The sequence below is a fragment of the Balearica regulorum genome, chromosome 13 (genome assembly GCF_011004875.1).
Source record: "Balearica regulorum gibbericeps isolate bBalReg1 chromosome 13, bBalReg1.pri, whole genome shotgun sequence".
In the NCBI taxonomy this organism is placed as follows: Eukaryota; Metazoa; Chordata; class Aves; order Gruiformes; family Gruidae; genus Balearica; species Balearica regulorum.
In genome coordinates this window covers 21,321,083-21,335,530 of record NC_046196.1, presented here as the reverse complement: position 1 = coordinate 21,335,530, position 14,448 = coordinate 21,321,083, and the positions used below count along the sequence as shown (strand labels likewise).

General features: G+C 48.2%; 1 protein-coding gene across 1 annotated transcript in view; it reads right to left on the bottom strand.

Annotated features, from left to right (window-relative positions):
- HYDIN (HYDIN axonemal central pair apparatus protein) overlaps positions 1 to 14,448 on the bottom strand; it is a 161,651-nt gene that overhangs the window by 99,995 nt on the left and 47,208 nt on the right. Inside the window, exons 13-14 of the mRNA XM_075765790.1 lie at positions 6,710 to 6,911; positions 3,878 to 4,058 (exon numbers count right to left, since the gene is read on the bottom strand). Of these exons, the coding sequence (XP_075621905.1) occupies positions 3,878 to 4,058; positions 6,710 to 6,911 (383 nt within the window). The remainder of the gene's footprint in view (positions 1 to 3,877; positions 4,059 to 6,709; positions 6,912 to 14,448) is intronic.

Below are 14,448 nucleotides of genomic sequence, written 5' to 3'. Positions count from 1 at the left end.
GTATGCTATACAATTAACCGGGGCAGGAGCGAGCCTAGAGCTTCGGGCAGATCTCTTTTCTTCTTCTACAGCCTAAACAGACGAGGGTGCAGCACACAGACCCCCCTCTTGCCGGGGATGATGACGCCTTGCCACGCTCCTGGAAGCCATTCAGTGATGCACCAAGGTCTCCACAGATCTGAGGAGCTGCTGGATCCCAAGGCACAGTCAGATGAGACTCCTCTAAGGCACCAGAGGAAACAAGTAATAAAGCCCATCTTTTATATGCGTCAGCACAGCTCTCCGGAACAATCCTAATGCAGCATTATTACCGGAGCCCGGCACTCATCCTCGCTCCCAAGAAATCCTGCACCAGCAGTTAACAGACTCGATCTCTTGAGCTCCCGACACGAAATCGCCGTTCTGCGGGATCCAAGGTGGAAACTTTACGTCCACAGCCAGCTTCCCTGTATTGTCAGTGAAGCTGTAAGCCAGAGCGATTGACTCCAAAAGGTGGAGAGCAAGAAGAAATAATCAGTTACACTTTATTCTACTATTCCATGGCTAAAACACACTCTTCCGAGACATAACTACTGTGGGACACTTTTGTCATTTCTCCCTTCATTACTGCTGCATGGTAGACTATAAAACTAGAAAAATATTGTGAGTTATTTCTCCTGAGAAATTAAAATAGGCTGTTGAAGAGGTTCCTCGCGTTCCTGCTATGCCACAGGGGAAAAAAAAGAACTGCTGGGTAAAAGGATATGCTTCATTGCCCACCCTTGCAGGCCACTGCTGCTACATGCGTAAGAGCCTCGGGACATCTCAGGAGCCAGCGGTCTGCCTGGGCTAGCGTGTTCTCTATAGGATGGCAGTCGAGTCAGAGCACGGAAAACTACCATGGATGCTAACCAGGACAGAAATAAAACATATAGGGTGCTGTGAACACGATATTGCAACGCTTCTGGCTTAATGTCAGTCTCAGGCAGCAAGCGGCAGGTGGTATAAGATACAGACGGTGGATGTACGATGATATAGAGCAAAAATTCCAGCTGTTGTACTCTGGCTTTGCTACAGCATAAATACCAACATGACAGAGGAGGGGATAGCACACCACGACTCACAGCTACAGAAGTGATCCCTATGCAAGAGCCTAACCATAAATATTTGCAGACCCTATTTTCCCCTCCCTCAGCCCCTAAACAATGACAGTCTGCTAGATGTCCACCAGCCTGAGTAAGCAAAAGCTGGTCTTGAAGAGTTGGGCACCGTCAACTGCCAAATCCCCTACTTTGTTTTGCAGAGGGGGAAGGTGATCCAGAGAAAGGAAATCACTGCTCAGAGCAGGCAGAAAACCAAGGAGCTGGCAACAGAAGTACCAAAATGACGCCCAAAGTGCACCCTGCGAGTTCAGGGCACTCAGGAGAAAGGCAGTGCCAAAGCTAACATCTGCCTCTTTCCATAAATAACTGAACCCACAGCGAGCTGTGGGATGGACCGTAGCTCCCACTGGAGATGGTGCCTTCTGCCAAAAACCGAAGCGCTCTGCAGTCACCTCTCACTTGGATGGAGACCAGCTTGGTTCCCCAGCTGAGGGGGAGATTTGCAGGAACAAACGATGCCGTTACCTCCTGGCCCAACCTCAGGATCAACAGCAGTAGCAGTTTCATAACCCGGACGTCTTGAAGACCACCTCCATCGGCTCAGAGTTAACACACAGCACTGAGGAGTCACCACCAGGCAATGACACACTTGTCAAGGTCAGTGCAATGACAATAAATCCTTGTCCTCCCTTTCCTCTGGTTTCCATTTCCAAGGAGTCAGCTCCCACGTGTCTGCAATGTGACTTACAGCTAAGCTGTGGTGGGGAGGATGCAGCAAAAAGCAAGGACTTTGTCCTTTGGTAGCCACCTGGGCTTCTATCACAGCTGCTTCTGCTGACATATCATGTGTACTTGCAAAAATAAATTGAACCAAATTTGAGATGCGCTCAGAAAGTCAGAGTTGCATAACAGCTTGTTTCCCACAGGCTTGGACGGCTGCTCAAAATGTTCATGGTCACATGGTAACTCCAAAAATCACTGCCTCCTCTTTTTTTTTGTTATTATTTTCATCAGAGAGTTAACCCTGTAAAGACTGAGTGACCTGCTGCAGCTTCTACAGATAGCATCACCTGAAAAAAACCAGCAGCTAAAGGTCCGCTTATGCAGCAAAGCTTCTGCTCAAACCCTGCAAAGCCACCCTGCCCACAAAGCATTTCCCAGACTGCCATCCCGCCATCGGCTCCCTAACCTCTGGAACCAACTATTGCTTCTAGCCGCCTGTTACAAGGGTTTGCTTATTTCTATAGGGTGCTCCCAGACATCACGGGTGATAGGTGGCTGCTCTCTTCCCACCTTCGGCCAGAAGGTCTGTCTCAGCTTTGGGGGAACCTTTCCAGCAGATAAACATGGCAAGAGCAGCATCTGTCCAAGGTAAAGGTTATGGGGTCGTCACCAGAGAGAAGGTTATGGAAGTCGGTGGATTGTTAGATTCTACATTTGATAGAGGAGAAAATATTTACTATCATTTGATGTAAAGATATGTCAAGGGGAGAAGACAGACATGAGCAAAACTCTGGATGTGAAATTGATTGTTCCATAAATAATGGAATTAATGGAAAACAGAAGGTTGATGATGCTGGCCGAGACAGGAGAGACTCGTGTAGCAGCCCACTTGTAGTCAGTCCTGTAGTAAACTATGTAACATTAACACAGCCATTTCGGAGAGGTTTCCACTCAGGACTTGAGGCCAGGCTACACTTCACGTCTGTACATCACTACATGGAGTACCAGGACTCGGTTCTGTGGACAGCCAGACTCCTGGACCCCACCTTAATGTCCCTCAGGAGCAGGTTAAGCTTGTTGTGGTGACCCAGTCCAACTGCCACGGAGCAGGAGTCCTGGGGAATGCTCCAAAACCAGCTCTGATGCACCGCAGGATGTTCTGAACACTCAGCTGATCGGCTCCCGCTCTCTACAACACTCCTACTGCTCTGACACGATCTCTTGGTCACATCACACTGCTCTCGGCTGCGGTGGTGCGAAACGGCGGTCATGCTGACATTGGTGGCTCTCAGCCTTACACAGGCCGTGGGAGTAACCAAGAAAACAAGACCTCTTTCCTCGAAAAAAAATTAGGTTCATCTATTTTAATAAGAATAAAAAAGATTGGACTTATTCCAGGGTATACTCTAAAGATGAGAAGGGATTGTGCCCTGCTCAGACAGCAGCCATTCTTCATCTCAGACCGTGCAAATACTCAGAATCAGGGCTCTGGTTGATTAAAGGACATGGGGTTTGGCTTGCCTAAACAGAAAAGCCAAAAAAAAATTCTGTACCTATGCGCAACAGAACTCAAAAAGCCCGTTTAAACCTGCCAGTCTTGCATCCAGGCTCATGGATGACACTAGAATGGAGACTCAGATGTGGTATAAGTCCAAGTCACACAAGGATTGGTATTTCTGTGATTAAACTTGGGCTGAATTTGGCCTCCTTTCCAGAGAGGACCATTTCATTCTTCAGGTCAACACGTCAACCAACAGTGCTGATATCCTTTGTTAATCCCCATACGGTTATGTGTAAGGTGTGCCTTTACATATAATAATCGACACTTCTGAACGCTTTAAGGACACTTAACTGCCTGTAATTTATAGCCCTCGGAGCAGAGCTCGGCTTCAGGCAGGCTCTCACTGCCTGGTGGGAGCTCACACTTCAGAAACGCTTTTTGTGACGAGCTCTCCCAGCCTCACTAGAAACCTGATGTTTTCTCTCAGCGCATCGAGCCAGCTGATGCAGGGATCTGCCAAGTGACCTCATTCAGGGAGGAAGAGGAAGGGAGGTTCTCAGCTATCACTTACCACTGGCTCAACGCTGAAGATCTCATCGGAGAACAGCATGGAGTCTCCTTGCACCCTTGCCACCTGGTTCTGGAAGGAGCGGGAGAGAAGGGAAAGGCGTTCTCGGATAGTGGGGTCCACCGTGCACTCCTTGAGAAAATCTGTCTTGTCCTCCTGCTGCCTCTGGAGCCTGCGACACAGCCTGCAGCCACGGGGAGAGACAACCCAAGCAGATAATTTAATGAGCAACATATTTGCAGAGACTGTCGTGCAAGTGCAGGGGCAGCAGCGTGCTCGGGGAGGAACAGCAGCAGCTCGGCAGGGGGCTGACCCCGAGCCAGGCGGTCCCAGATTATCCCTTGTTTGCTGGCATGGCAGGTAGTGTTATTCCATGCTTTTAAGCTAAGAGGAGGGTTTTTTTTTTTGAAAGCCAGCAGCCTTCAAGAGAGTGACCTGGCTCAGAGCCACTGCCACAACTGACGGAGAATCCACCAGCAACCTCAACTGGCTTTTCCTACCATGAGGCTGCTCGTGGGAGGCAGATAAAGAGCAAGGAGCGCCCACCGCAGCGCTTCACCGGGAAGGGAAGCGGCTGCCGGGTTTCGGGTGCAGGTTACCTGCATCGCTCTCTTCTTCCCTTTGGGACCTGCGGGTTTAAGCAAAGAGCTTCTGCCCCCTGTTCCCTACGCTGCCTTCCACCCCAGCACACTGAGGAATTCAGGCATCACCTCCCGTCTGGGAAACGAATAGGTTTATATGCATAAAAATAGAGGCTCTGGGAGAGGAAGAGACTTTGCCCAGCATCACCCAGTAAAGAAGTCAGGACCAGCACCTCTGAATCCAAACCCTTAAGTCTAGCCTTGAACCACCTCATCTTTTTCCTTTTTGGCCTTCCCTGCAGAGCTTTGACACAGTTAATCTCTCCCTTACTTGGTAGCTGTTGCAGAAATCATTCTAGTGTTTAAAGATCACAACCAGGAGATGAGAAGGGAGCGCTGCTACAGAGCAGTTGCTTCCGAGCTGGCACGTGGCTGTCCCCCCTTCATGCTCCAGTCCCCCGGCCAGGAAGAACCAGCGGGTGACAACTCTGGGGGGAAGAACGGAAGGCTCCATATGCAACGAATCGAGGCGATGTAGTATAAACTACATCACGATCATCCGCCAGCTAAATTCAAACACAATTAGGAAGGAAATACAGTCGTGGACGTTACTAGCTGCACACAGACAGAGCCTCGGGCAAGTGCTGTCACCAGCGCCCAAAATACTTGCTTTGGCTAGCTCCCCGCAGAGCGCAATAGGAAACGTTTCTCCACGGCTGACCTACAATGCTGCATGTTAGGGGGGCTTCCAGCGCCTGAGATGAGCAACCCTCAATTCAACCTCCACCAACGGACAATAATCCCACTGTTAACATCCCAGAAAGTCCTGCAGGAGAAAGACAGCAAACCCCTGGATAGAGCTTCTAACCATCCAGGTCTTTTTGGGTCACATCCCAGCGCAGGGTCCTGCACTGCCTTCTCCCATGAAAATGTCCTCTCTGCTCCAAGACCTCGAAAGCTTCTCTGACAGCAGACCTGTGGCCTTTGAGCTATGACCATCCCTAAGATCACAAGTAAGGATGAACAAAAAGTCCTGGTCAGTGTCTAGGACACAAGCTGCCATGAGACCAAATGTAATTGGAAAAAAAAAAAAGAATCAGGTTGAAGTCTACTGTGGTGAAACCTGGTTGCTTCTGAGGGGAAAGAGGATCACCTAGGGTCCAGTCTGAGACAGGCAGGTGGGCAGAGATGGTAAAGGAATGGTCCAGGGAAGTACCAAGAGAAGGTCATGAGATTTTCTTCTAACACACTGAGCTTGCACAGAAGTCACACACTGTGTAATTAAAAATAGAGAACAGTGGAAAACTAGTTTGGGCCTTCAAGGCATTTCTGACCTAATTATGTTGAACTTTATTTGCTCAGAAGCCCTTAAAAAGTGCTCCAGTTTAAGGCAGTTTCCTGATCAGCTGTGGGTTCAGACTAACTCCTATATATCTACATCCACCGAGTCTGAAAAGTCATTCAAGGATTCTGTAAGTCACCCAAGCTTTTAAGTGCAATTTCTAATCTCCCCCTGCCCCCAGGCTGCGTTTCTCTGCTGCCTGAAATGGAGATTTCAAAGCTTCACCAAAGACACCCTTTGAAGGTCCTGCCCATCTCTCACCACCACGAAGACACGGGTTGCTGAAGCCCAAATGCACTTCCAGGTCCCGCACTGCCCTACCTTCCTTCCCTGCAGAACCCTCCAGAAACACCTCGGGCTGGAAACCAGGACAGCACAAAGCAATTCAACATCCGGCAGCAGGAGATGGCCTCAGCCTCCTGGACCAGTGAAGCACTTCACCCTGCACATTACTGGAAAAGGAGCCTGCCACCTTATCAAAGCCAGAGTGGAAGAAACCACAGTGAGTATCACCGTAGTTATGCCACCTGCAGCTATGTTAAGTGCTACTACTCAATGCAGTCCCAGGTAACGAGTGCCGACACTTTCCTCAGCTTCACGGACCCTCTGTAGCCCAGGGATCTCTGGACCTCAGCTGTTTGTGGTTCCCACAAACGTAAGTTCGCTCTCTGAGGAAATCCAATCATTGCAATCAACCTTTGCTCCCCAAAACGTCATCCTCAGTTGGAGTCTGGATGGAACTGGGATGGGAAGTGTTGAGCTCCATGACCCTGAAGCCCAGGGACACATACCCTGATGCCATAGATGGTTTACTTGTCCTAAACCATCCAGAAGCACCAATACCCCTCGAGGCCATACGTCAGCTTTACCCTTGGGCAGTGTACCTTACCGAAAGGAATCTTTCCAACAAACCTCAGCTTCCACTGATCCTCCTCTTCCTGAGTAACAAAAGCCTTCCACTGGAAGTGGGCTATGATTTCACTCCGATTGTGGATGACCACGGATCTGTGGTTTGAGAACGTGAGGTAAGTCTTCTCAACTGTCACGGAGTTCTTGTCTAGCCTGATGTTGACATCTACAGCTGCTCCATAGAGGCCTGTGTGAATATCTTCACCTGGAAGAAAGCAAAGGTAGTCTTTGCTCGTCTCACTTGCTGATGGAAGTACAAGGAACAGAGGAAACCACAGGTACCAGAACAAAGCGTTACAGATTTTGGTTGTATTAATAATTCCACATTTATCACACCCTGATAGCTGCATGCGTACAGCACGAGGAGGTCCTGGACACCACCTTAAGCACCTTGTTTCCGGGTGAGTTTGTAGAGATTTATCCCCAAGGTGACAGTCTTTACAGTGAGATTTTTCAGATGTGCACAGGTGGCCTTTGGGTTGCCATCCCACCCAGGTCATGGGGAATTCTGCAAAGTCATGCAGGTGACTGAGAAGTCCCACCTCAGTCACAGCTTGCCCAGGGTCTCTTGCAGGCAACACCACCAGTGTGTGTGTCTCCTGATCCCTTGGCTGATCCCCCAAAGATGCCTGGGGGCATGCAGGCAGAAAAGGGAGGTTCAGAGGAAGAAGCGAAGCAACAGCCCATGGCAGGACGGGACGCAGACGAGAACCTCACTGTGTTGTAGTAGCAGTGCCCTCACTTGCTGTGGGTTCATGAAGATACATCAAAACAAGACTGGTGGGGCATGGCCCACACCAACCTGCCCACTGTGGTCCTGCAAGCCCATTTCTTCAGCCTGGAGCCTGCTGCCTGTGCCTGAGTGTGCAAGTCCACACTGAGTATTCCCAAGCTATTCAACAGCCAGAGCCAGGACATCTTCGCTTTCCACCTCAGACCGAGCTGAGGAGGAGAGAGCCCCTGGCTGTGCACATGAACTGATTAACGACTGGAGTCTTGCTGGAGTACCTGCCAGCACCCCACCCTCCAGAACAGACTCCCACCAAAGGCTCCTTCATTTCCAGAGCTTTCAAACCTTCATTCTTCCCAACCAAGTAACTCCCAGGAGTCATCTGAGATCAGACTTCAGTACCAAGCCCACTCTTCCTGTTGCAGGTGAGCGTTTCCCAGGTGAGATGCAAACAGTGAACATCAGACATGCATTGGGGAAGGTCACAGCCACTCGGACTCCCTAGAAATGGCATTTCTATAGCGTGGTGCTTAAAGTCTAGTCAACTTGCTACCATGCAACACCACAGGGAGAGAGATGGATACGTGCTGGATGGACTCCTTAAATCCAATGCCAGACAACACGTCAGGATCACGTTCGTTCTGGGAGGAGAGAATCCCCTCTTTGGGGTGGGGTGGGCTAGGGAATGAAGCAACATTCACCCTTAAAATAGAAGAGCTCTACAGTCATTCATTCATCTCCAGACATGGAGAATTCCCAGCCTTCATGCCTGTATAACCCTCAATTTCTCTGCTTTTAACCAGAGCGTGGTAGGGATTTGCAGCCAGAGATGAGTTACATTGTGAGAAAAGCAGCAATATTTCCAATGACTGGACAATCTGCTTTCTACGATGGACAACTTAGCATACAAAAATAACCAAAGGTCAGAAGAGTTACGTAGGCAACTATGCTTTATAAGCATTGCCTTTCCCCTCCACTGAATCCTCGGCATATGTTGGCGAGCAGAGGAACCAGGACCCAAAACCAGGAGACGTGCACAGCGCTTCGAGCACGTACAACTCAGGTTCATGGAAACACAACCCAACGCCCTACAAGAATCAAGATGACAAACTACTACAAAATAAACACCATGAAAACTATCACCTCACTGTCTAAACCCAGGGCCATGTGGGTCTTGAAATATTAGGTACGGTTCTGATCTCAAAAAACAAGCTGAGGCATTTGAAAATAAATAAAGGACAGAAAGAATGATTAAAAGTACGGAGCAGCTTCTATATGGAGCCCAAATAGGATTCTTCAACTTAGAAATCGTAAGGGAGAGAGACGGGAGAGGTTTGTGAAAGGAAACAGTGGCCTGGGAAATGCGAATAAGGAAAAATTTTGTCATAAAATGGGAACCCGAGGGCCTGAAATAACATTTAGTCAGAAATTACACAAAAGTATAGTACTTTTCCAGGGAATATTCCTTCCTTTGGAAGACACTGCCATAGGAGGCTGTAGAGGCTGGCAGCTATAAATCCAGAGAGCAACTGGACAAGTTCTTGGAAGCTAAAACCATCAGAAGCTATTAAACAAAGATGAGAATAAAGCCTGCAGCACAGAAAAACGCTAACTCCGGAGCCCACAGGGGAGAGAAAGCATGCGCACTGCCTGTTTCTACACGCTTTAGCTAAGCGTCCTCTAGTGCTGCTCTCCTGGAGAGAGATGGATACGTGCTGGATGGACTCCTTAAACCCTCACACTCCTGCCTGCGAGCACCGAGGACTCTTTTGAAGGCTGGAGGCTTTGCTGGAGCTCCTCCTACCACAAGGAGAAGGTATTTGGCATCGGGTTGAATGTCCAAACCCGCGGTCCAGCGGAGCGTGCACAGATGCCAGCGAGTCGGGAGGAAGCGGCAGATCCATCTGCCAGGCAGATGAACTGACACGGAGAGCGGAGCTGTCAGGGTTGGCCAAGGGCAGCTGCATTCTTCCCGTCTTGGGTGCTAAATTAGATGCGACATTTCATTTAAGACCCTTGGTTGTTTAATATCTAAGTTTAAAAAAAAATCTCTCTGTATTGTAACAGTGATGTAGCACTAGGTATTTTGCTTGACAGGGTAATGTCCATGGTGTGTAGTTTGGGATGCTTCGTTGCCACGAAAGCACATTTACTGAATTTGAACATACTTGCCCTATCATTATTTACACAACGCAATCTTATTACAGGCTGTCAATCCCCTCATTCCTCCCCGCTTTCGCTACATTTCCTACTGATGGCAGGACACAACACGCTCTCTGCAACCCGAAGCAATGCCTGAACGTGAAATTAAAAGCTAGACCTTTTTATACAGCAGTAGAGCAGATGCTTTGGGTTGTGCACTCCTGAACGATGCAGAAACACCGCTGTGCTTTAGTGCAGCATCCGTCTGCATGACTACGGACACACCTTAGCACATCATGGTAATTTTATCACTATCGCGAAGAAAAATCTAGCATCGGATCATCCTCTGTGGGGCCTGTCGTGCAGGAAAAAAAAAATGAAAAGAGGGAATTTACAGAAGAGCTGAAATATCTTCCCGAATTCTTCTAATACTACATGATCACCCTGGTGCACGAGGGAGTAGTTTTCAGAGCAGTACAAAGTGTTCTTAAATGGAAAGACAAATTTTCTTTAGCCTGAAAGCACAGCCCAATGAATGGATGAGCAAACCCTTGAATAAGATTTCAAAACAAATTTGCAGGTTTATGAAGAATGCTTTCCTAGTATTCAACGGCTGGTTCTTTCCTTCATTGATTACTGTTCTACATATTAGGAAGCTGGTAGCCAGATTGATTAGACTGAACAGAAAAAACCAGCACCCTGCTGCATTTTGTCTTCACTGAGACATATTCTTCCTTTAACCTCTCACTCCTGCTTTGCTGAATTTGGATTTTCAATCTTTTTAGGAGTGCATGACAGCCAAATCTGGAACATTCGGGTAGCAGGAAAAGCAGATTTAATTTCATTTACCCAGTTTGTCAGAAAACTGTGCCTTGCTCCCATCTCTTCCATGAACGTGGTCGAACAGAGAGAAGTCCTGCTGCTGAAAATACTGAAAATACAAGCAATGAAAGCAGAGCTCTTCACTCAAAAGGCTGTTATTGCACTTCCGTATCGATCCGCGAGAAGTAATTCTTTTGCTCCTGCTACTGTCATACCCAACTGCCGGCACATTCTTGTTTTTCAAACAGCACACAAAGCTCTGCTGTTACCACTTCACCAGGCGACACGATCCCTGGAAATGCAGAGAAGTCACCTCCGGCTGGATCCAGCCCCCCCCAGCACATGCTTTTTGCCGCACCTCCCGCAGAGCTACCGCTCGATCAGAGTCAAGAGCATCGCTCCGAGCCCTTCGGCTGCCTGGGAAGCTAATGGCATCACCTACGAGGTGCACCGGGTCTCTGCCGGACGAGAAAGGCCATCTGTCAGCCCCCCCCGCTTCTACTTCCAGCGCTAGAGCAAAATGCAGAGCGGCAACAGTCATTTTTTTTACGCATTTCTCCAAGGTGACACCCACAAGCTACCTTCAGACACTTAAATCAGCACGTTATTTACTCCAGCCCTAAGAACAGCTTCTTTATAAACTTCACTTTATAACTGCTGCTAACACGGCTGTTTCTCAAGAATCATTCCCAGGCTACAACAAAGCTCAGAGCATCCTAGTCATGACTGGTGCCACAATTATTGCTGTTAACAGCCACAAGTCCCCAGCGTGGCCCAGGCCTCAAAGCAGCCCACGCAGCTCATCGCTTAGAGGGTGTCCACCCCAAAAGCATTGCAAGGAACCCTAAGAGAACAGACGGGGATGGAAAGCAATGACCAGCCAGCAGCGGTCTACGGGACAGGCTGCAGGGTCTTCAGTCAGCTCTCTTCCACGTTGAGTCATCTCATTCTCAAATAGGTTCCTGGTTGTGCATCCTTCCGTAATGGAGCACCCAAATTATTCCCCGTTGCCTCCTCTGCACCATGCTTAGGAAGATCTGTTTGCGTCTTGTTACAGGATGAATGCTCCAGCACAGAGTACCTGGGAGCCAGCACGGAGGCTTTGTTCGGCGGAACATGTTGAGAAGGACAAGGAAACCATCGGATGATGAAAGACAGCACTGCCGCATATCCAGGTTGCCACGGGCTATTTTTAATCATTATCGCTACTACAGTAACAACGCGCTGGGGTACCTGACTGGCTGAAACATTGCTTTTGGCCCACGGGGAAAACAGCACAGGAGCTTTCATTCTGATTGCCTGGCAAAGACATGCCTGATATACCACTTAATAAATCAATCATCCTTCAAGCTGCTCTTCTGCTTCTCAGCAGATGCCGATTGATCCACAAGGAAAGGAGGCTAATGAACGGTCAGTCCTGCCCTGAAATGCATCCGGAGTTAACGACACTTAAGAACATATTAGTGATTTCTACTGATGATAGGGTAGACGAGCTGCAGTCAAGGATGACCTGCAATAAGAGATGAAGACTACGTTCTTCCAGAAATCTTGTGTGCTAAAAATGGGATACGCGAGTCACACGAAAGCTGTTTCTGTGTGTACCTGGGGATGACCGAAACACCCAAAAGGAGATTTTTAACTTTCAAACAACCCTCCTAGCACAAACATCCCAGCCTGTGCTCAGGCAGTCAGCTCCATGGCTTGCTTTAGCAGGGATTTTGTCAGGAAGGGTGTTACGTAGTTGTGGAGCTATAAAGCTGTGCAAAAAAAACCAAACCCAAACTCAAGCAAATGATGCACAAACTGAATTCCCCTTCATCTACCCTCAAAGGGACAGACCATCTGTCTTGGAACACATGGCCTTGGAGACGGGGCAAAGGCCATACACTGTTTGCAAGAAGCAAAACAACCTTATCTAAAACAATATAAAAAATAATCATTATTAGAAACAGTTCTAGAAAAGGGAAAGAAAGACAGGAAACAGTTGTTACCTAATAGCCATTTTGACATAAATGAACACTTTGGAGACCAATTAGACTCGCCCATCAGTCTAATCGATTGGGACTCTAAAAGCCTACAACCAATCAGTGGGATAAAGTATTAGTTACCAATCCTCGGTCTGTTGCATCTAAGCGGTAGCAGCACTGCGAAGTCAACATATAATTGCATGAACTCCTATTTACTCCTTTTTTTTTGCCTACAATATATGCCTCCCTCCACTCACTACGAAGCAGAGATACAAGAACATAAAGGTTAGTCAGAAACCAGCCACGTTGCCGGGAATTCTCATGAGCGAAGGAGGAAAAGCACAACCTGCACTCACCACCCGCGACAAGAAAAATCCCTTTGCAAAGTTTTTAAATGCCTGATAGTCCAAGGAAAAGCTAGAGAAGCCTTTTGTAATAGCTACAGCATCAGTCTGGCTTATACCTTACAATAACACAGGAAATGAGATCTTATTTTATTCTGTGACTTCATAAAGTTTTAAACATCTGCCAGCACTAAACACAAACTAAGACAAAAACCATGTCAGGGCACTACAGCAAAGCTTTGCAATCAAAAGAGGCTGCTGCTTAGGAAGCAAAAGATTTCCCCAACTCTTAGCCCTTGCAAGAAGCTACTATAAATCTGTCTGGTGGTGAAGGAACGGAGAATTGCATGAAGATGAAGAACTAGAGGTGCATAGCAATGGCACACAGCCGCAGCCATCAGAAGCTCGGGGTCCATTGCCATGAATTTAGCTCAACGGTAACTCAACGCTACTCACGACAACACCAGAGCCCCTCTAAACACCTGCACAGGACTAAGATTAAAACCAGAAAATGGTTTTGGTATTGCCACCCTGGTATCCTGCACAACATGGGGACGACACAGACAAATATCAGTGAGTTTGCTCAGGCAAGTATTGAGCCTCCTCCGTTCTGGCTGAAGAACAAATTGAGAGCGCTCGGCAGCTTGTTTGAGTGATCTCAGGAATGTAAAACGGAACACAACAAGGGCTAAACCTCAGTTAAACCCTGCTGCCTATCCACATCTGTCAGTGGATTTACAAAGAAGAAGAAAAAGAGAAAGGAAAAGGCTTGATCTAGAGACTAAATCAATAGGATTTTCATTTCATTTTCAAACAAGTTCCTGGAAGCCATTGATTGCAATGCCAGCCTTGCAAGACAGATGACCCGAGCCTTGGCAGAAAGGGGGTTCACAAAGAAAGAACAGAGCTATGCAAAGGTCTCCAAAGTCTACCCAAACCCACAAACGTTGCAGCAAGGCAGTGCTTTTCTCAGATGCTTTATCCCCATGGGTAGCTGAGATGTTCAGAGGGGCCGGCACATCCACGCCACAGTTACTTGTTCAGCCTCAAACAGCAATAAACAACCAGGGCTGGGATTTAACGAGTTTCCTGCACATGTACGGTGACCACTAACACACCGCCGAGCCCTTGCACGGGTGGCCTCATTTACTGCAGCAAGCCGATCCAGCTAAACCCAGCATCAATTTTACCTGCCGAAAGGGATTCAGCATCCCAAACACGTTTACATCCCCAGCGGGCAGCCCCACGCCGATCCAAGACGCACAGGCTTTGCTTCCCTGCTGCCAGTCACACACCCCCAGTCTTGCCGCTACCAAACCCACATGGCTCTAATACATCACATCAAACTCGCCGTCATTCCACGGGTGACTAAAGAGCTAGCTCCACGTCAGCTCCTTAATTAGTTGTTTTTAAATATGCCTTAATTTTTTCCAGTGATCTCATGCCTCATTTTCCCCATTTGAGATTAAACGATGGTGTTTTCCTCAAGCTGGCGGTTATCACTCTCGGCTCCAGAGGCTTCCGCTGCAGACCGAGAAGGGCAGAGGCATCCCAGGGCTGTGGGTCAGGGCATCCGATGCAGGGTAGAAGACCTAAAACCACCTCTGGTACCCCCCCCCCGAGAGCAATTCCCATTCAGTTCTTTGAGGTCTAACCAGGAACTTTTGTACTATCTTTGCATCTTACATGGCCCCAAGGAAATCACGTCTATCCTACAAGCATTCACGCTGGCTCAGA